This window comes from Paramormyrops kingsleyae, chromosome 3 (genome assembly GCF_048594095.1).
Source record: "Paramormyrops kingsleyae isolate MSU_618 chromosome 3, PKINGS_0.4, whole genome shotgun sequence".
Taxonomy (NCBI): Eukaryota; Metazoa; Chordata; class Actinopteri; order Osteoglossiformes; family Mormyridae; genus Paramormyrops; species Paramormyrops kingsleyae.
In genome coordinates, this window is record NC_132799.1 from 35074129 (window position 1) to 35097386 (window position 23258).

General features: G+C 46.0%; 1 protein-coding gene across 2 annotated transcripts in view; it reads left to right on the forward strand.

The window, feature by feature from the left end:
- LOC111845671 (synapsin-3-like) overlaps positions 1 to 23258 on the forward strand; it is a 67070-nt gene that overhangs the window by 2929 nt on the left and 40883 nt on the right. Inside the window, exons 2-6 of one of the 2 annotated variants that reach the window (XM_023815256.2) lie at positions 3640 to 4055; positions 10596 to 10653; positions 17062 to 17153; positions 22563 to 22719; positions 23027 to 23116. In XM_023815256.2, coding sequence (XP_023671024.1) covers positions 3664 to 4055; positions 10596 to 10653; positions 17062 to 17153; positions 22563 to 22719; positions 23027 to 23116 — 789 coding nt within the window. In that variant the 5' untranslated portion in view covers positions 3640 to 3663. Of the gene's footprint in view, positions 1 to 3621; positions 4056 to 10595; positions 10654 to 17061; positions 17154 to 22562; positions 22720 to 23026; positions 23117 to 23258 lie in introns of both variants that reach the window. The other variant, XM_072710203.1, reaches the window with a different exon arrangement.

Below are 23258 nucleotides of genomic sequence, written 5' to 3' on the forward strand. Positions count from 1 at the left end.
ATACGCCCATTGTAACCGAAATAAAACAAGAGCACATGTCTGGGTAGTGTTTACACCGATCGGCTACAATATAGCACACGGATACGTCTCTGCCGCTGAAGCTTTACGCCAATGTTTCCATTTTCAGCAGCAAAGCTCGTACCTGTGTTCATGGCTCAGTGGGCTAAGCCTGTGTGCCTGTAATCACAGTCGCCGATTCAAACCCAGTGTATTTAGAACAGCTGAGATGCCACAAAACTTCATACTACTACTAATAATTAAAATATATATAAAAACGTTTTAAACCGTTTAACTGATAGTAATATTCGGTCAAAATTAATTATTTCGGTTAACGGTTAAACGGTCAAAAGGAGCATCCCTATTCTTTAGGCTTGATGGCTAAATGGGACAGGGATTACCCCGATTTCTTTAGCACGAAACAGTTGGATCTGCAGCCATGGATAATTTGTAGACCTCATTAAAGCTCGCTGCAGCCCTGCTCCCTTGAAGATTATACATTATCTTGAAGTGTGGTCATTTGGGTGTAAGAAAATCCCAATGATGTCTTTCCTGATTACAGAGTAATGAAGTCCACACAGTTGGTCTCTTAATTGTAGTGAAATCTTAAGAAGAAGCAAGCGAGATACTAAAACTGAGGGTGGCTGTGGCAGACTGGGATTCTGGAATGCATACCAAGGGTTCGCCCTTGTCTGGGTGAAAACACGCCTCGGTAGGAGATCACTGTGTACGTGGGCTCAAGCATGTGTGCCACAGTTTGAAGATGGTGGACTGTTCACTGACATCCTTGGCTGAGAGGTTGCTTAGGGAGTAGGAGTAGCACTGTTGACTCAGACAGCTGTGGCTGGGGGATTAAATCCTGACCTGTGTGGGTTGGGGGGGGGGGGGTTATGTGTATATAATACACTGTGGGTACCAAATGTCCCCACAGTATGATAAAAATCTGTTCTTTCATTGTGGGGGCCATTTTTTCAGTTCCCGCAAGAGGATCCTCAATTTTCTAAAAATCTGTGACTGCAATCAAAAAACAAAAAATGCCAAACATCTTGTATTTTGTTTGATTGCTTATGGTTAAGGCTAGGGATGGGTAGGGGTTAAGGTCATCATTGCTGGGATTAGGCTTTTTCCCATAGAAATGAAGGCATGGTCTCTACAAAGAGGTTTGCATTGTCTTCCCATATCATGCATGTTTCCCTCCCACAGTTCAAAGACATGCGGACTGGATGATTGGTCTCAGTCCCCTTGACTTGTGCTCTATGTTTCACCCCCCCCCCCCCTCAATAAAGATGTGCATTTAGTAGATGGGTAGCTGGATGGATCTTCTTTTAGAGTCTTTTTATTTTATTTGCCTCAGGCCATAGATGAAAGGCCTGCTTGATGCTCGATGCCATGGGCTTTACGTAATTGAATAATTTGAAGCAGTGTTTCCCAGCCCAGTTCTCGGGGACCTGCAGACAGCCCATGTTTTTGCTCCCTGTCAGAGTCCAAAACTTTACTTCCTTCCTGGGAATGGGGCAGGAACGTGGACTGTCTACAACTCCCCGGGGACTGGATTGGGAAATGCTGGTTTAAAGTAAGGTTTGCCTTGAAGTTTTAGGCCAAAAACCTACTTCAGCACCACTGTGTTGGACAGCTCCCTTTATCAGTTAATCATAGTATGAAAGCTATGAATTCTGTCCGGAAGCAATATACCGATTCAAAAGTAGTTCTGCTTGTGTGCTTGTTTATTATACATAATTGTTAGTTAATCACATTTAATTATTTAAGAGAGAACAATGATGTGGAAAATGCATATATTTTACAGATATTTTACAATTTCAAATAAAAATGGCAGTTCAGTACAACATTCTGGCAAGTCTTATTTATTGATCTAGAATTACTGCTTTTCTGTCTGATTAAGAGCTCAAGAGAGAGGGATCCTATGGCTGGATTTCGGTGGATAAACCTCTATTTGCATCTATAAGGGTGCTTTGCGGGTAAAGTTGTGCATGGCATTGGTCTCCCAAGGAGCTGGAGATGAATGATTCGGTGTAATGAGTCATCTTTCACACTGTTCCCAGCGAGCAGAACGAGAACACGCGCGACACGATCCAAACGGCCCGTCCACAGTGCAGCTTTCTCCCGCAGCTTTTGCGGGGCTGTGTTCGTTTTCCGGGACTAAATATAATTAGCAGGCGGGGTCGACGTCCTTGCTCGGGGTGAAGTCAGGTGCTGGGAGAAGAGGCTACAAAGCAGTAAGGATTATCATGTTGGATATTTTGTATTCGTTGTGCAATCTCCTGGGATGCCAATATCCCCAATGCATCACAGGCACCAGATCTCAGCCCAGTTCAGTAGCAGTACCTGAAACCTGAGCGTTTTTCCATCGCCACAAACGAAACGCCGAGTGATGGAGTCCCCATGGCATCACATTCCATCATTGTAGCTCAGTGCCTTAGTAACACTGTGTGCTGCTCCTTTATCGTGGCAAGTTAATCCTGGTGCTTTCCATCCCATTATGTAATAATTTACACAAAATTTATATCTGGAGCTGTACATTTTGGCGCACATTTTCCATCTTAAAGGTTAAATACGAGATCTGTATGCGTTTCCTTGAAGTGTTTCACAATTCTAAAAATTCGCAGTGATGTTGAACGTGTTAGATAATGCATGTGACACATGGATGCTTGCTTTGTGGGCTCATACCAGTGCATACTGATTCGCTGTGTTGTTAGAGAGAGAGAGTGTGTTATATAACTGCAGCCTTGTAATGTGACAGTCGAGCCCAGTGATATCTCAAGGAAATGACGGCTGATTATTGTCACCAGGACTTTACCTTAAGCAAGAGCCTGGCTATTGAATGGTTCAGAGTGGAATGGAACAGACAATATCCACATTTCCAGTTCCCAGGTTCTGATCCGACATGCTGAAACACTGCATCTTTATTTAATGTGTCATGTTTTTAATAGTAGCTGTTCTGGGTTCTGGGTCATTTCTTTATTCTATTGTGTCTGTTCCCTCCTCCACACTCATGTCAAACATGCCAAGATTGCCTTAGAATCAGTATGTTGTAAGTCAGTGCAGTGTAACAAGGGCGCCCCTGCTGGACATCAGGTGAACCAGCAGGGGTCGCTGTTTACTTTGCTGTTCTGCAGCAGAGCTGAAGGTGGGGTGTACTCAGCCATTCTGGTGAGGTGAAGCCTTACTTTTCAGATGAGTACTATTTGGCAATTTGAAATGACTTTTCAGTTACAGTAACCTGCAGCTCTTCTTTCGAACAAATCACATCAGATGGGAAAATCTTAAGGGTCCTCATTGCTTTTCCGGAAATTAGCTTTATTATAGAAGAATGTAGTGTAATTATACTGCAGTAATGATATTGCAAGACTAATTTATTGCAAGGTAATGCTGATGAAACAGATGGACATCAAAGTGCCTGAAAGTTTCTTTTAGCCATGCTGCTCATATCCTGGAGAGTGTGGCTGTATGTGCATGTAAATCATGTGATTAACATTCTGTCATTTTTAAAGGTTTTATTTAAGCAGCTCGACACTAACGAACTGCAGCCTTTGTTACCAAAATGCTTGAAGGTGATTGGATACCTCTGTGTCAGCTGACCCAGCTGCCTCTCACCAACCAATCCAGACGCTCCTTACGTTTCAGCCCTGACCCCGCCCACGGATCACCATGAACTACCTACGCCGACGCCTGTCCGACAGCAGCTTCGTGGCCAACCTGCCCAACGGCTACGTGACGGAGCTACGGCGGCCGGCCGCTCCATCCAGCCCGTCCAGCTCGCCGGCGTCTCCTGCCACGGAGAGACGCGCTCAGCAGCACTCCGCCCCGGCCTCCTCCTCCGCCTCAGCCTCCTCCTCTTCCAACTTCCTCAGCTCTTTCTCCAGTGTGGTCCGGAGTGGCCCAGCCGCCACTGTGGGGCAGGCAGAGCCGGCGCGGTCGGTGCACGGCCCGGCCCCAGCCTCTGCTCCATCTCTAACCTCCGGCACCGGTCCGACTCCATCCCTGCCTGTGGTCCCCAAGCCAAAGGTCTTGCTGGTTATCGGTGACTTCCACACAGATTGGTAAGAGAGCCCAACGTCATGCTACCAATTGGCCTGTCTCACATCTACCTCTTTAGTGATTTTCCTGTCATCAGTATACAGTGCATCCATCCATCCATCCATCCATCCATCCATCCAACTACTTAGCAAGGCAGCTTAGAGCACCAGCAGGTGGTTGACCCTGGTTAGGATGCCAGCTACACTCAAAATGGGGAGGGAGTGAGTATCGAACCCCTATTCATGGAGATTTGATGCAACAGTGCCACCCCTGAAGAGGCCACTGTATAATTTAGTATAAATTTAATCTAATTAATGGGATGGATTCTGTAACTGTGCTGCCTCTTCCTGTCCATCCACCCAGAATCCCAGGTTCCAGTATCTGTTCTGATTCTTTGTCACTGCATTAGCAGATTCCTTTAGCGAGCTTTATGGGACTGTTTCCCACCGGCTAACTCATATTCATAATGTCACATGATTTTTTTTTTTCCATTTGTAAATAATTCTACATCTACTGTAGGCAACCTTCTCCCAATCTCACCTCTCTTGATTTCTACACTATATGGGATACTGTGGGCAGTGTCAGACACCAGGTTGAGAATGCTCACATGACAGTTGTGGTTTATTAAAATTGTAATGAACTAGAAGGGTTTTTCAGATATGAAATGATTGAATGACAGAGTAAGACTTTAAATAGGATGAGGGTTTTTTTTTCCCAGAATGTGTTTCATACAGTCTGTGACAGCCAGGGAGTCCGAATGAAATCACACGGCCCCGAAATGGGACTATGGAACAAGTCTTTGTGTCTTTATCATGCCATAACAGCACGAGTCTGACTCATGTCATTCTACTTCATTAAAATATTTACTGGATGGTAATATCCTGAATAGTAACAGGAAAAATGGGTGTTCAAGGAACAATACTGTACTGTGTCTTAGACTGTTAAAGGAAATACTTAAAACGATGTATCTGAGTAAGTGCTTATTTGCTAAGAATAAAAAATATTATACCTCATGCAAATTAAGAGCAACACAAGAATTTCTGTTCTCCCAAAAGACCCTGATATCTTGCTGGACGGCTGGATGAACCCCGCTTTGGTTCCCAAACCTCTCCTCAGGGGAACCCCACTTCGGTTCCCAAACCTCTCCTCAGGGAACCCCGCTTCAGTCCCCAAACCTCTCCTCAGGGGAACCCCGCTTCGGTTCCCAAACCTCTCCTCAGGGGAACCCCGCTTCGGTTCCCAAAACTCTCCTCAGGGGCACCCAGCTTCGGTTCCCAAACCTCTCCTCAGGGGAACCCCGCTTCGGCTTCGGTTCCCAAACCTCTCCTCAGGGGCACCCCGCTTCGGTTCCCAAACCTCTCCTCAGGGGAACCCCTGCCTTTACATACTGTATGTTCCCTAAATTTTACCACCAGCTCACTTTATATATTTTTTTTTTTTACATTCAGAGAGGTATCGATTAAGTGTATGAGGTGTGTTAGTGGTCAATTAAAAAAATACATGTATGTATTGGATGGTTATACTGGGTGCTCCAGATACTGGGTGGTTTTAAGACAGGTTTTGAAATGGCCAAGCTGACACGCTTTGACTTGCGCATCTATGTTTTACGCCAACATGAAGATCATTAAATGTTATTTTCTATGTCTGCCTAAGACTTTTATACATTACTGTATGCTTTGTCATTCCGGATTTTTTTTTAATGGCATATGTTATTTATAATATCTAATTGTGGAGTTAATTAATTGTTTTTTAGATACATTTGGCTTTACCTGGGCAGTGTTTGGGCCGGCGTGGTGGTGCAGTGGTTGGCAGTGTTTGGGCCGGCGTGGTGGTGCTCTGGTTTGCAGTGTTTGGGCTGGCGTGGTGGTGCAGTGGTTGGCAGTGTTTGGGCCGGCGTGGTGGTGCTCTGGTTGGCAGTGTTTGGGCCGGCATGGTGGTGCAGTGGTTGGCAGTGTTTGGGCCGGCGTGGTGGTGCAGTGGTTGGCAGTGTTTGGGCCGGCGTGGTGGTGCTCTGGTTGGCAGTGTTTGGGCCGGCGTGGTGGTGCAGTGGTTGGCAGTGTTTGGGCCGGCGTGGTGGTGCAGTGGTTGGCAGTGTTTGGGCCGGCGTGGTGGTGCAGTGGTTGGCAGTGTTTGGGCCGGCGTGGTGGTGCAGTGGTTGGCAGTGTTTGGGCCGGCGTGGTGGTGCAGTGGTTGGCAGTGTTGCCTCACACCTCTGGGACCAGGATGTGAGTCTTGTGTCATCGTGGGGTTTGCTCTGGGTGCTCCGGTTTCCCCCCATAGTCCAAAAACATCTGAGGTTAATTGGAGTTGCCAAATTCCCCACAAGTGTATGTGCGTGTGAATGGTGTGTGAGTGTATGGTGTGTGAGTGAATGAGTGTGAGTGTATGGTGTGTGAGTGTATGGTGTGTGAGTGTATGGTGTGTGAGTGAATGAGTGTGAGTGTATGGTGTGTGAGTGAATGGTGTGTGAGTGTATGGTGTGTGAGTGTATGGTGTGTGAGTGTATGGTATGTGAGTGAATGATGTGTGAATGAATGTGTGTGAGTGAATGGTGTGAGTGTATGGTGTGTGAGTGAATGGTGTGTGAGTGTATGGTGTGTGAGTGTATGGTGTGTGAGTGAATGAGTGTGAGTGTATGGTGTGTGAGTGTATGGTGTGTGAGTGAATGAGTGTGAGTATATGGTGTGTGAGTGAATGGTGTGTGAGTGTATGGTGTGTGAGTGTATGGTATGTGAGTGAATGATGTGTGAATGAATGTGTGTGAGTGAATGGTGTGAGTGTATGGTGTGTGAGTGAATGAGTGTGAGTGAATGGTGTGTGAGTGTATGGTGTGTGAGTGTATGGTGTGTGAGTGTATGGTGTGTGAGTGAATGAGTGTGAGTGTATGGTGTGTGAGTGTATGGTGTGTGAGTGAATGAGTGTGAGTATATGGTGTGTGAGTGTATGGTGTGTGAGTGTATGGTGTGTGAGTGAATGAGTGTGAGTATATGGTGTGTGAGTGTATGGTGTGTGAGTGTGCCCTGCGATGGGTTGGCGCCCCATCCTGGGTTGTTCCCTACCTTGGACCATTCAGGATTGGCTCCAGACCCCTGTAACCCTGAACAGGACAAGCAGTTACAGAAAATGGATGGATGGATAGACAATGTACTTTTCTAATATCAGCAGAATTAATATTTCCATGTGGTATTTAGTATATACTGTAGTTCTGGAAAAAAATGAGACCACAGTTTCACTCATTTCTCAATTTATAGGTATGCACTTGTGTAAAATATACATTTTGTTTTGTGAACTGCAGCCTGGCTCTTCCCTGCTTCTCATTGATGAAGAGCTTCTTCCTTGCTTTATGGGTCTTCAGTCCTGCTTCTAGGAGTCTGTTATGAATTGTCCTAGCAGAGCACTTCATACCACTTAATGTTTCCCATTCTTTTTGAAGGTCACTTGAGGTCATCCTCCGATTTATGAGGCACTGCCTGATAAGTTAACAGTCATCTCTGGCATTAGAAAGTTGCTTCTGCCCTCTGCCTGGCTGGTTTTGGGTCACTGCCAGTGTTTCCTGCTTCACCTTGTTCTTGTGTACCGCTGTCTTAGAAACTGGAAGTCTGGAAGCAGCCTGCCTCGCAGTGTAGCCTTCTTCCAGCAGAACCAAGATTAAACCAGGATTTAAAAATGCAGATTTTTCAAAAATACTGAATGGTCTCAATTTTGAGCTGTATATATTGCACCTTTCCATCTATTCTTCCAGCTGTAATTGGCATTTATAAATTGAGCTATACTATTTTACTGGATGTGTGCCCATCAAATTGGCATCACATCCAGGTGTACCTTTGCCTTGTGCTCTGTATATTCTTTTATTTTGGCTTTTTAGATGTAAATAATAAGAAATAATATAAAAAGGAGAATTCTGTTAAATCTGGACCTTGCTTAATAATAAAATGGAGGTTTAGAAATATGGTGACAGCTGATGCAGTTCATGCACAGCTACTGTGGATTTGTCTCCACAGAAAAGTACACATGAGAGTGATGGACACCAGGGGGCGCCGTTCCACAACATAGCAGTGACACAGCCGGCTCTGCGTGTCAGCGTCACCTAATATCCGACAGTGTTCTCAGGGAAAATAGATCGTTTGAAAATGGTGTCAAACGAGTGACTCTAAGGATCTTGTGTCTAGCTATAAATGAAGACCTGAATGTGAAACAAATGGTAACAAAAATGTCTGCGTGGTCAGATTATACAGAGCGAATTAAATTAGGGTACATTTAGGAAAGCAAGCTTTAATGCACCACATTCACACTACACTAGATCATCCCTCCCTCCATCCATCCATCCATCCATCCATCCATCCATCCATCCATCAATCTTTGCTTATAATGCATAGGATCATGTTGGTCCTGAAGCCTGTCCCAGGATCATGGGCATGAAGCATGGCACTCACCCTGCATGGGATGCCCAGATCATCTCAGGCCCCGTTTTCACACTCACACTACGGCGTACTTTCCTCACTGACGGTTTCACGAAATTTGGTGATAAAGAACGGAAGAATGCATACAAGTGAAATATATCATTGCACAGTGACAGAAAATGTCATTTGCCGAAGAGAGCAGTGAATTGGGACACAATTCCCAGCTACGTTACCTCCTTTAGCAAAGTCTGACACATGCTAAGTGGTCTGCCGCTTTGAATACGCTTCAGGCTGCTGTGGTTTCGGCGCTCGTTCAGTGCGAAGCTCATTGCTTCCGTTCTCTCCGGCTCCGGGACTCTGCTGACATTTTTGTGAGCAAGGAAGCGTGTTCACAGTGACTCGATGTCGTGTGTGAAAGTTCAGATTTTTCCTTGTTTCTTTTTTATGTTCTGTTTCATGTCACTGTGAACGATAACCCCTGAGGCATGATTAAAATCAAAAAAAGAAAAAACACATGGCTACCCAGTTTTCTCGTGACCTGTCAGGGGGCATCGTGGGAAGTATGGATAGAAACAAGAAAGGAAAAAAATAGGAACATAAGAAACAAACCAGAGGAGGCCATTCGGCCCATCAAGCTCATTTGGGGATTAACCTGGTCTGTATATTACAGTGATGAAAATCACGCATCATGCCGTAGCAATAAAAAAAGGTTCCGTTTAAGAAAGACCTTGGTAGAAACGATACAAAAAACTCTTTCTGGTGACACTTTCATATTAATGTGTAAAGATAGATCTTCAGTGAAACTGAAGTATGGATATTAGTTTAGGGGGATGTTTGCCTTTAAGAGGGCGACTTAAGGGTAGTTCAGGGATTGACAGTTTGAATCCTTGTGGAAGATGTTTATCCCAGGTCATGAAGAGGCAAGAGCAAAGTAGGGATGGCTGTTTTGTACTTTGAAGCCCCCCAGAGCATTCCAGAAGCAGCTCTGAGTGTATCTGAGGAAACCTTGCCTTTTCGCACAGCTAAGGCCTAATGTCGATCTATTCTACTGGGGACACAATGGAGGCCCACTGCTCCATTTCTCCCTGGCGCTCCGACGGTGGGACTGCGAGCAGGTCGGAGTCTCTTTATGCGAGACCTGCACCGCTGTGTTGGCTGGACATGAAGTGTCATTGCGGAACCCCCCCCTCCCCCACCCCAGCAAGCTTCGGTGATGGATTTATTTACTTATTTACTTTTTCTAAGCGTGTCGATTTCTTTGCACAGAGCTGAATATCATGGGCGTTTCATATCAGAGAATAGCTGTTCCTGTTGACGCTTCTGTCTTGTTTATGCTACAATCCCACAGCGCGCACAGGTGAAAATAAAAGGCCCACGACCTCTGATTACCCTTCAGATGTTTGTTTTCTGAAATCTTATTGTTACAGTGCCTATTCTCAAGACTATTTCATCATACTTGTAATTGTGGGCGGAACAAATCATAGAAGTTCTGTAAGAGATCGTGTCCTCATCATTTGACAATAGCAACACTTTGTGTTTATGCTGAATTCTATCTTCTATAACCGTTTTTTTCTGTCAGTCAAGAACTGAAAGTGTTCTTTGTGCTACCTGAAGTGATCCTTCACGGTCAAACTGAGAGGAATAGGCACTTTGGAAGCCCCTGCCTTGGTCGAACAGCTGGAAGCTTTAGCGAACAAGGTGCTGTAGGTGACCTGAGCGACAGTGAGCCTGCCACGCAGTGAGCTGAGATGTCGCAACATCTGGAATGCAGTGTCCACCTTTGAAGACATTCAAAAGACATTTAGGCTATGGGGTATTTTCATTTATACAAAAGACTTTTCATTTAGCCTGCAGGTATTTTCACTGGTGTTTACTGTGGTCCGTAATGCTCAAACAATAGGAGTAGCTTTTGGGAGGTGATGTCACCCAGACAAGAGGCTTAGCCATCGCGCTCCCTTTCTGTGGTTATTTATAAACATAGGCTGGATGTGCTCCACCTTTCCCTCGTGGTATGAGTGTGTCAGCAGTTCCTCGTGTGAAACCTAATGCATGGCCAGTACATTACGTTAAGTAATCAGTACTTAAAGCAGAGGAATTTAAATTTGCTTAGTTTGACTTTTGCCTGACTGTTTTTTCTTTCTTGTGTGTTTGTGTTCTTTGCAGGGCAAAGTATTTCCGTGGAAAAACGCTGAACGGGACGTGTGAGATCCGGGTGGAACAGGTGGGTATAAGGGGGGAAGGGAAAAGGCTCGCTCGGAGATGCGCAGAGTTTTCACCGACGCTGCAACGACATTTAACTGTGCACAACGGGGCCTCTCATTGATACAGATGGATTTTTAAGGTTCACACGAGTTCATTGTTCGGGATTCCATGGAAACGGCCCACCAAGGGTGGCATCACATGACCTTTTCACAAGTCCAGCGCATCGCTGCTCAGTTATACATAGGCCTTTAAATATCTCCTGCGATGAATTTAAAAGGAATTAATGTAACATTGAGAGTGGTCCTTGTAATAATGATATTAATACTTCTTTATGACAAAGCAAATACTTTATTGCAGTATGTTTATTAAGATTACATTGCCCATAATTCTTGTTAGCGCCTTTTTAAAACTTTAGCAAACAACCTCTGACTGTACTTTTTCCAAATTAGGTCTTGTCATTGAGAGAGAAAAGACTTTATACTAATGGCTTCCTCCTCATACTCGTTGGAGCCACGTTTCTGTTTCAGTGTGTCACATGACTACACTGACATCATAATTAATGGACGGTTGCTCTTGGTGCATTCCATTCGGGTTCAAACATGGGTATGGGCAGCGATCCTTCTGTCGCACTCTGCAGCCTTCAGTCTGATGTTCATATGGAGGAGAGAACCTTTCTCTTATAAAGGACTGTTGTGATCCCTGGATCCTACAAACTGTGAACAGTGAGAAATATCCTACAGATTAGCATCTTGGGATTATGCATGTAATCCTATTATTCCACTAAATACGCTTTGTATACATCATTGAGTGATGTCTATGACTAGAGTCTATTGTTTGTATAGAAAAAATATCAGTTTCAGGTGGGAGCTGGTCATGAGCTTTTCCATTGGCTCGATCTGAAAGATCATTAAGGGTGTGTTAGATTTAAAAAATATCTATTTTAAGGTTTTTATAATGTGGTGCTTTTGGTTATGTTTGTATCCTAAATGCCGACATTGAGGAAGAAAATGGGGCAGCGTTACGGTTTGGGAGAAAAGAATGAGCAAATGACTTAAGCGAATGAAAAAAATGTAGAGGCAGAGCTGCCTGAAATTGCCTGTCTTGGAGAGCTTTCCTGTTCATTTAGCAAAGTCTTTTTTATTTTTATCGCCGTAATGACCAGCTAATTGCCCTCAGAGTCCTTCAGCCCAGTGAGCCTTCCCCCTGCTGGGCGTTCCCATAGAGTTCCGGAGGCTTTTCCGTCCAAATATTGCACCAGTAACGTGATCGGCTTGCACCCCGCCCCAGAACGGGGGTGGCCCACTGACATGGCACTACCTCCTGGGCCCGTTCTGCTGCAGTTCTGCTCCGCGCTCTGGATTTTTCCAGCTCGGTTGTAGCTAAACTCTGGCTCTCATGCCCGCCTTTACCCATGGCTCCCGCTACCTAATAAGGTACCAGATGGTGGCTGCAGCTTTGTCACGTCAAATTGAGCAGACCCCCACCCTACTCAGAGGGCCCCCATGTGTAGGCGAGGGCTCAGAATACAGGGAGGGGCCCTGTGGGAGGCCAGTTTGTGCTGGGAACGCTGACTCCTCCGTCCCATAAGAGCAAAAGTCTGTGGATATCGTTTGAACGCTACTCTGGAAGAGCTCTTACTCTGAGAGTGCGGGGAGGATAAGATGGGCACCCTAATAAAATATTTGCTGAATTGAATAGTTTGTTTGTTTCCTCTTCCAAAATGACTGGCCTTTACCATGATATCTGTCTGGGTCTCATAGTATGAGGAATAATTTATGTGCATTCAATTTGCCACAGCCTATGTGCTGTTGCTACATTAGGAGACCAAAAAAAGCCATGCACAAACACCATATCTTCACAGATATCTGCTGTGTATTTGCGTACGTAATTCAATACTTCATTAAATGGTCGCTGTCAGCCAGATAGCTTGTGGTCAGCAATTATGTGTACGACTGCTTTTAAACCGTCAGACACTTTATTGGCTTGCAGATACATTGCTGTCATCTTATCGTAGCGTAATAAAAGGGTTTGAAATGATGATATAAAAATATTGCAGTTGCATAGGATTTTAGCTGCTTTGGCCCGTACAAAAGTCCTGGGTAAGATCAGTAATGGGAGCAGCTAATCCTGGGCCTGGGCCACAGCAGTGTGACGGAGGCTCTAGCAGGGGACTTTGGCACATGGGTCATCCAGAACCACATCTGCTCCAACTGCCTGTGATCCCCACGAGGAGGGGATCAGCGCGCCTCCAGTACTCCTGTGTTTTTCACAGCTGAAGCCAACAGCAGTGCCTGTGTTTATAACCTTTGCAGGTCTCCAAGCTACTTCAAGGTTGAGGATGCCTGCAAGGTTGAGGAGCTGTGGTGCGGTGGGGGGGGGGGGCAAGAATTAGGAGGGGAAGTGTATGACCGGTGGTATTTGGGCACGTAGCTGATCCGCGTTCCACTCTAGGCCGCTCCTGTTGGTTCCCCCCCCCCTCCCCCCTATTCCGGGTCATTTATCACAAGTTTGTTTGGCACGAAGGCAAAGGCAAAAACCTTCCACGGGAAGCGGATTCGGGGTCATGGCAGGACATCCTTGGGGTTTGAAATAGGTTTGTTCTCTGTACTGATTCCCAAACACTTTGCCCTGTTAAACCAAAAGTGAGACAAAGCTTGAGTGAGATACAAATATGAAGAGGGTCTGCAAAACCCAGAGCATGAGTGTGAATATCCTCTCATCTTCATATGTGGCCTGGAAAAGCTCTATTATACACTAGTCATTGTCTTCTGTATGAACAATTAAAGTCAATAAATTATATGCACTGAGTTACAGAATTAGCAAATTTAGATTTATCCAACCTAACCTAATGAGGCTTGCCGGGTCTCTCAAGTCTATCTCAAGCAGCATAAGGCACAAGATTGGGTCACACCAATGCCATCTCCAACACAGATATTCGGTTTTAACTGTTTATTATTGTTTATATATTTTTGCTCCTTTTAGAGATGAGCTAATTTTATGAGTCATTTTAAGTGACAGTTGATGAGATCCTGATTTTGTTCTGTGAGTTTGACTTGTTTGCGGCCTGAACCACTGAAGCCTACGGATGGAAAGTCTTGTCGCACTTGGCGCAGGTTTGCAAAGCAGATTGTTTATAAAGTTATCAGAGCGGAGCGGTAGATGGAGCATGTCAGCGGGACACGCTAATGCCAGCATGTATCTTAGGGGACAGTCCCAGGCGAACTTTCCAAGCGAGAAGGGACAATTATTTGGACAAAAGAACCAGCTCCTCCCAAACCAGACACAGCAACACGGCTGCTTTCACTCCCTTTGTACAGCTTCTCGGAAGAAGGTGACAACTTGTCTTAGCAGCAGGCGAGCGATAGTCAGTCATCGTTTTGAGGGTCAGTCAGTCATCGTTTTGAGGGTCAGTCAGTCATCGTTTTGAGGGTCAGTCAGTCAGTCATCGTTTTGAGGGGCAGTCAGTCATCGTTTTGAGGGACCGGACGACGGAGAGTGTTAAACCCAGCAAGGCCAAGATTAAAGGGATACGGGGTCAGCGTAGGATCCTCCTCGGTGCCTTTTGTTTTGGTCCATAATGCCCCGCCGTTTGTACTTTTAAAAGCCAGCCGGCCTGCATTATGATGCCAGGAGGCCTGTCATTAAGCGAGACAAACGCCCGCCTGCCCCTATTTGTACGAAATCCAGAAACGTTACACTCACCTTCTCATTTGGCCGACCCCCGCTGCCCTGTTTGCACGTCTGAAATAACGCTGCGGTTTTATGAGCTTAATTTAGATGTGGAGTCTACAGATCCTGCAAGCAGGCCGCTCGTAGGCTGGGGAGGGCAGAGCCGTCGCCACTAATCTGCATCATGTGAGCTCATTATAGTTTAATGAGTGGAAGAGGTTATGGGTCCAAGTTAGAGGTTTTAATGCAGGTTCAGCTGTATGTGAGGTCATGAGTTGGGCCGCCTTGCCGGTGGACCTCACACGCTCCTGGTGCTGGACCTCCTCTAAACCTCCACCACATCCAGTCAGACTCTAAAAATAGTCAGAGGTTCCAGATGGACTTTGTGTCGGGGACTGGGTTCGCTTAGCTGGCCTGGCACCATATTTGGATGTAGCCTTTGTGTTTGGCAGTGCCAACACTACCTCTGCGGAGTCCCCTACAGTGACCTCCAGGGGCAGATGTGTGCTGTCCTCCGCCAGGTCACGTTCCAGAAGGACAAAGAGGTCAGCAATGATGTGAAACAAAACAGAAAGACAGCCCCTCTGCATTTGAAGCTGTATGATTTTATTTCCACACTTTGCAGAGCAGTAAATCTGATTGGCTTCTGCTGGATTTCTTTTTCATTCTCCCCTCCTCTGGGCCTTGAGCTGAAGAGGAGCTACGTTTTGGTCAAGTTGTGCCCTCGTCCTCTACTGCCCCTACAGTCCAAACTGCTAATTGCAGATTGTGTCCTGCGCTGCCCAGGACAGGCTCCCTGTCCCGCTATGATCCTGATCATGATTTCGGATGATTCATGGATGGGGGGGGGGGCCCTCAGAAAAATTTACCATGTCCCAAATTTGGCAATAATTTAAAGAGAACCCCCTTGGATTGAGAAATTTTACTGAGGGGACCCCCACACCCCTTCAGCCTCCCCTGCTGTGAGACCCCTCCCCCACCCCTGCATGGATAGATGGATGGATGGCGTTTTAGTAGAGACATTATAGTTGTTTATTAATGTACAGTGTTGATTTCAGCACTGAAGGACACTGAGTATAATAATTTGAGTATAATAATTTGAAAACAATTACTGCTTTTAACAAATAAGTTCATATTTATGAGAAATACTGTCCCTGCACTTGTTTTGCTTGTGCCTTTGAAGGACAGGTCATGTTCATACATTATATTATGCCATTCAGAACAGCAGAAATTTACTGGGCTACAGATGCAGTAAATTTAAACTAAGTTTTGGGAGCAGTCCTGTTCTCACACTTAAGTGTGAGTGGCCAAAAATAAGCTTAGAATTGAGGGAGAAAAAAAGTATCTGTTGGGATAACAGATGTATTTTTACAGCAGTCCTGCAGAATTTAGAAATCTGTGGTTTTTAGGCCTCAGTAAGACTGGCGGCCATTTTTAAAAAAAATACAGATCCGATGCTGGACATTTGTATGCGACCTGTTTGCTTTCTCAAAGCGGGAACTGATCCAAGTGACCGAATCGAAATGGTAACCATGGCAATCGGCATCAGGCTGCCGAGTCCCGGCTGCCCGTCCGCTGGCTGTCTGAGGCCTGTGCACCGAGGAGAAGGCCAGCGGTCTTGACAAAGAAGGCCAGGGGCAGCCTGGAGTGCCGGCCTGGCGGAGAAGGGAAGAGGAGAGCTTCAGCTCCTCGGAGGAGGCCTGTTCTGCAGCAGACGCAGAAGCTTCTCTCGGGGCCCTGTATCCCCAGAGGGGATGAAGAACCCTGTCACAGAACCCTGTGGCGTACGGGGGGGGGGGGGCTTCTCAACCCTGAGTCGCCCTGTAAAAGAAATTAAGGGGCTTGGTTGCCCCCTTTGCGCTCATCTGTGAGTTTTTTTTAGCCCATAGGTTAACTTCAAAGCCACGTGTCTGTATGCACATTACATCAGAGGGCCCTATACTGCTTTAAAATAAATATTTCATCGCCGCATGCGGCATCGCTTTCCAGGCTTCCTGAAAGTCCCGTTCCCTTATTCGGAAACCATAGCTGAGTTCCGGTTTTTGCAATGGGCAAAACAGCCGTATCAGATTTAATTCCTCCACGGCCACATTTTCATTAGAGGCTTTGTCTCCGTCTTGCTTCAGGAGACGGTTTGGTGGGGGGGGGGGGGGGGGGGGTGGGCGCAGATTGTGCATTCTTCCAAATCGTATAAATCAGGGGAATTCATGATAAGTTAAAATCCAGTGATTGTGGAACCACAAGCCAACAGGAAACAATTTCAATTGTTTTGATTTACGGTACATATTCTAAACACCCCCGTCACCTTTTCACCGGGCAATTCTTCCTACACCCAGTCCCAAGGTCCTCACAATAAACAATAAGCCCAATGCAGTATGTGTCCCCCAAAGACAAAGTGGAACTTGTACATAAGTAAGGAAATGGTTTTTTTTTGTTTGTTTGCTTTTGCTTATTTTACTTTTTTTTTTCTTTCTATTGGACCACAAAGACCTTATCACCATTACAGGAATGTTGAGATTTGTTGACACGATGTCTATACACACAGACTTCTAAGTGTTAGAAAAAAAGGCCTTTGTTATGGATCCCTGTATGCACCACTGGGATTAATGAATTGGACTGATGATGAAGGAATTCCCGGAGCCGGGGATCTTCCTCCTGCTGAAGCAGTTAACCTGAACCGGAACGTACAGCGTGATGTGTGAGCAGAGTATGGACTGGGGGTCTGGTCGGCACGATGACAGAGCTTCGTGTCTTGCAGGCAGAGTTCTCCGAGATCAACCTGGTGTCAAACGTGAGCAAAGGATGCATGGTGGATATAAAGGGCTCCAGACGAGCCGGCCGGGTCAGCAGGTGAGTCTCTGTGCCGTCGGAACATTTAGACTTTCAGCCAAAGTAATGTGCAAGTGAGAGATCAGTGTCAGATGGTGCCCCAGGTGCGATTGGGGTTAAAGCCCCATCGGTGACATCACACTGCCAACCCCAGGATCAGTCAGACACTATAAACCGCCCATAATATCTGCATTTCAGCATAAACTTTTTCCTGTACGAATGGTTCGTAGCACAGTTCTCGTTATAGCTGTCCTTGTCCAAGCCTGCAAGAATTTGTTCTGGGCTCCCTAAATTGAATTTGCTCATTTGTGACATGCTGCTAGGCTGAGATTCTCACAAGGTTTATTCTGAGGCTGTGAGCCTGCAGTCTTGCTGTGGGTCCTTGCTGAGGGACTGCCATTTATGTCACCGGGCCTATCTGACACATTCAATCCGTCTTTGTTACCCAGTGACGCTAATAGCTAGGCAAAAACGTTCATCTGCTATTCACAGTGAAGCCAGAACATCGCACAGCGTGCGATTATAGTCGAACGGCAAGGAATAGTCTATTTTCGGATATGACTTGTACTCCCTTTTGTATTATTTCCCAGTTTTTTTTACATACGTCTCAGTATAGCTGATTTACATGCAAATTGTTACACCCTAGCATTTTCTACAGGTTATAACAGAAATGATTTGTGGCAGTTTAGATTACCTCACTCGCTCAGTTGGGCTTGAACCGGTACCCTCTGATCCAAAGTATAACTGGATATTTGCTTAAACAAACATCCCCGTCCCTAAATAAACGCAGTGAGTTCACTCTGAGCATAGTAGTGTGTACTGTGCTGTGTTCCGATCAAGCCTGGCTTCTCACACTGAGCTGCCTCTAGGGTCCAAAATATACCCATTTCTTGTTTCTACCCCCCTACGGAGGGGGTCTGATGGATGACACGGGTCACGTTTTGCCCCTTACGTAAGAGTGAATTTGTTGCTAAGGCCCAATCTGGGCTAGCACTCGGGATCGATGTGAGGTGGTGTCCCAAAATGTGGGGGTTAGGGGTGTGTGGGGGGCAGGGGTTCCGTGGGTGACACATGCAGTGTGAGTTAACAGGGGACCCCTTCACCGGGAAGGCGGACTGCTCTGGCCGTGACTCAGGCATGAGTCGGTGCTGTGGGTCTCGCTGTCTACAGGCCTCTGAGTTTCTAAACAAACATGTCCGCCCCTCATCTGTCTTTCATCCCACGCCCCCATCAGCATCTTGACAAAAACCTGGTGTTTCTTGCAAAGTATGAGACACTTCAGGCGTCTCTGCCTGGCAGGAGGCCTCGCTCGGCGTTTGTTGTCTGACTCGAGTGACAGCGAGCGTGCGGACGGTAACAGTTTCTGCGGCTTGACAGATGGCGTGGCGCTGGTGAGTTCGAGGGCACTGCCCTGCACTGAGAGCAGCCCTCGCAGAGGCAGAAGCTCTCTGTTCTCTCCTCTCCTCATTTGTGCGCCTTTCACCGTCCAAGGCCCAAGTTCTGCCAGCACTGGTCGTCTTTTCTTTATGCCAGTATCGTTCGCTTTCTTTTTCATTTCTTTTTTTTTTTGTTCACTTCATCGTTCACACAGATAGTTTTGGCCAGTTTGACAGTTACCACTTCTGGGCATGAATTAGAGCTGTCGCGATCACTCGATTAAAGTTGATTACTCGATTATTAAAAAACAACAATTAATTTCCTTAAATGCTCAGCAATGTGAGGTAGGGAAGACTGCGTACAACGAGAGGGTCCAAATATTGAGCGAAAGCATCACTTCTGTGAAAGCACTTCACATTGTCGTCTGTCAGTATTGCAAAGCAGAACTTAAATATCACTGCAGCACGACTACAATGCAAATACACGTTAAAAGAAGACATTCAGGTTTGACAGACTCACCCAACAATGCGAGGTTAGCCATAGATATATGCCAGTTAGCTTCTCGGAGTAGGCTAGCCTGTCTTTGTCATCACTTTCAATTACATTTTGCTTATTATGATTCCTGTATCTCAAAATAATCGTTGCTAAAATGAAGGTTAGCCATTTGATTATGGCTGAATGATACTAGGAAAAGTTCACATTGGGAAATTTAGACCTTATTAATAGAACTTATTGTCTACCAACAGAGTCTGTTAAATAAGTTGCTGGTACCGTGAGTTGTGCCAGCAGACAAAGCAGTGCTGACAAATCACTTGCTTTTTGCCAATATTGTCCATATGGAACATAAAATATTTCCATTCCGTGCAACACAAATCTTATTTGTGACCAGTTTTTGCTCGCTTTTCTCCTCTTTACTCATTTTTTTCTGTTTAATTTCTCACAAACGTGTCACATGGTCTAACAGCAAGGACGAAAATGATTACAGAGATCGCATGCAATGCCCGTGCAAAAGCAAGACCGTAAACTTCACACTGGTTTTTCAAATCTGTACTAGATAAGTACAAGCCTGTCAGGACACAGCGCTGCAGTGAAATGCCTTGTCGATATTAACACTGTACAAGCCTGTCAGGGCACAGCGCTGCAGTGAAATGCCTTGTCGATATTAACACTGTACAAGCCTGTCAGGGCACAGCGCTGCAGTGAAATGCCTTGTCGATATTAACATCGCACGCCGTACAAGCCTGTCAGGGCACAGCGCTGCAGTGAAATGCCTTGTCGATATTAACACTGTACAAGCCTGTCAGGGCACAGCGCTGCAGTGAAATGCCTTGTCGATATTAACATCGCACGCCGTACAAGCCTGTCAGGGCACAGCGCTGCAGTGAAATGCCTTGTCGATATTAACACTGTACAAGCCTGTCAGGGCACAGCGCTGCAGTGAAATGCCTTGTCGATATTAACATCGCACGCCGTACAAGCCTGTCAGGGCACAGTGTTGCAGTGAAATGCCTTGTCGATATTAACATCGCACGCCGTACAAGCCTGTCAGGACACAGTGTTGCAGTGAAATGCCTTGTCGATATTAACATCGCACGCCGTACAAGCCTGTCAGGACACAGTGTTGCAGTGAAATGCCTTGTCGATATTAACACTGTACAAGCCTGTCAGGGCGCAGCGCTGCAGTGAAATGCCATGTCGATATTAACACTGTACAAGCCTGTCAGGACACAGTGTTGCAGTGAAATGCCTTGTCGATATTAACATCGCACGCCGTACAAGCCTGTCAGGGCACAGTGTTGCAGTGAAATGCCTTGTCGATATTAACATCGCACGCCGTACAAGCCTGTCAGGACACAGTGTTGCAGTGAAATGCCTTGTCGATATTAACATCGCACGCCGTACAAGCCTGTCAGGACACAGTGTTGCAGTGAAATGCCTTGTCGATATTAACACTGTACAAGCCTGTCAGGGCGCAGCGCTGCAGTGAAATGCCATGTCGATATTAACACTGTACAAGCCTGTCAGGACACAGTGTTGCAGTGAAATGCCATGTCGATATTAACACTGTACAAGCCTGTCAGGACACAGTGTTGCAGTGAAATGTCTTGTTGATATTAACATCGCACGCTGTACAAGCCTGCCAGGGCACAGCGCTGCAGTGAAATGCCTTGTCGATATTAACACTGTACAAGCCTGTCAGGGCACAGCGCTGCAGTGAAATGCCATGTCGATATTAACACTGTACAAGCCTGTCAGGACACAGTGTTGCAGTGAAATGCCTTGTCGATATTAACACTGTACAAGCCTGCCAGGGCACAGCGCTGCAGTGAAATGCCATGTCGATATTAACACTCTACAAGCCTGTCAGGACACAGTGTTGCAGTGAAATGCCTTGTTGATATTAACACTGTACAAGCCTGTCAGGACACAGTGTTGCAGTGAAATGCCTTGTCGATATTAACACTGTACAAGCCTGCCAGGGCACAGCGCTGCAGTGAAATGCCATGTCGATATTAACACTGTACAAGCCTGTCAGGACACAGTGTTGCAGTGAAATGCCTTGTCGATATTAACACTGTACAAGCCTGCCAGGGCACAGTGTTGCAGTGAAATGCCTTGTCGATATTAACACTGTACAAGCCTGCCAGGGCACAGCGCTGCAGTGAAATGCCATGTCGATATTAACACTGTACAAGCCTGTCAGGACACAGTGTTGCAGTGAAATGCCATGTCGATATTAACACTGTACAAGCCTGCCAGGGCACAGTGTATATGTGCGTTTTGCACGTGGGTGTCCTCTGGGTACTCCAGTTTCCTCCTGTTCATGCAGTTCAAGCTTATTGGTGTCTGTAAATTGCCCATAGTGTGTGACGGTATGTGTCCTGTGTATACTAGCAGTGTATGCTGTGCAGGGTGCAGCGAAACATCACCAGGGTTAGTAGTAAGAAGATGGGTGGAAAGATAACTATGTAATTATTTGTATATGTTATGTTTGTGTGTGTGTCTTTCAAGACACCTGTTTACATAACAGCAAGAATCCTGTTACTAATATTTTCCTGCAGCAGCAAGTAGTGTTTCCAAAAAATAGATTTTTTTTTCTCTCTATTGGTTGTTTTTAATTTCAAACACATACCATGAATATCCAAGAGAGTATGCAAATGGGAACCAAACCAGACATCCATCTTCTATAACCACTAATCCAGTGCAGGGTCACGGCAATCCTGGAGCCAGTCCCAGCAGTCACAGGGTACGAGGCAGGGGACACTGTGATCTGGATGCCAGTCCATCAAAGGGCACACAGACACTCTCAGGGCGATTTAGGGACACCAGCTTTTCTAGCTACGTATTTGTGCTTCAGTGGAAGTCACAGTGCCCAGAGGAATCCCTCACAAACTCACAGAGAACATGCAACCTCCCGCACACACACAAAGGGTGTGATTCGAACCCACAACCCTGGTGGGGATATGACACAGACTCTGTGCAGCTTTGCACATTCAGGAGTGCAGGTGGGTGAATCGTCACTCCCGGCGTCTTGGTCATTCCTTGCAAAATGTCACTGAGACTCAGTGCCATTTTGCTCTTTAAATGTCAAGGTTTCCAGTGCCCTCTTAGTATCTAGGAAATGATAAGTATAGATTTCAGTACCGGTTCTATTCATTTTGCTATCAGTTCCAGCTTATATAGCGCCCTTCCTAACATGCCCCAAAACGTTTAACAGAGATGCTGCAGCATCAGCAGATAAAACTGTAGCGTATAAGAAGTGGAGAAGGGTTAGAAGATAGCAGAGAGTGGGAAAATCCTGTGGCAGTTAGAAAGACTGGGGTTCCAAAACTTCCTGGCTGTTTAACATCACCAGACATGCTAGCAACACTCATGTCATATACAGGGAGCCTGCATGCTGCAGATGGGTGTCAGGGGGGGGGGTTGGGTAAGCCCCTCTTTTATGGCAGACAATGGTGGTCAGCTGGTCAGGGTGTGACCCGAGGAGGAAGGAGGTCCTTCCCATTTTTCTAGCCTTTGTTCCAAGCTGATCTGACCTTCATATGCCCTTAGGTCTTTCAAGCCGGACTTTGTCCTGATTCGTCAGCACGCCTACAGCATGACCCCAGGCGATGACTTCAGGAGCCTGGTGATTGGCCTGCAGTTTGGGGGCGTGGCCAGCGTGAACTCCCTCTTCTCCATCTACAACTTCTGCAGCAAGCCCTGGGTGGTACGTGAGCACGGTGCCCTAAGCACAATGTCCTGCCCTAAAAGTGTTCCAGATTCATTCATTTAAACAATTAAGGGATGCTCTACACATCTGTCTTCCAAGTCTTTGGGGAGTTTCCAGCAGAAACAATTTGTTTTCCCCCCCTGCTGGTTTGTGGTATGAAGTTTCAGGGCGATTATGAATCTGCTCAGGTTTAATTTCAGCCAAATCATTCACAGTACAGGCCACTCATGACATGCAGTGACTAGAATAGTGAGCATTTACTTAATGGTTTGGCCTCATCACTTTCATTTCATGTCACCCTCAGTTTTCTCAGATGATTCAACTGTTCCACTCCTTGGGTCCAGAGAAATTCCCCCTGAATGAGCAAACCTTCTATCCGAACTATAACCAGATGGTGAGTTACCTCTGACTGTGGAACGGTGCTGCTCTTAATGTCAATGTCTTTCGGCTCTTCGTCGTAATTCACAGACTAAAATTGCCAACAAAAAATCAAATCTACTGTGTCTTCTAAAAGCAAACTCTCTCCAAATGGATGA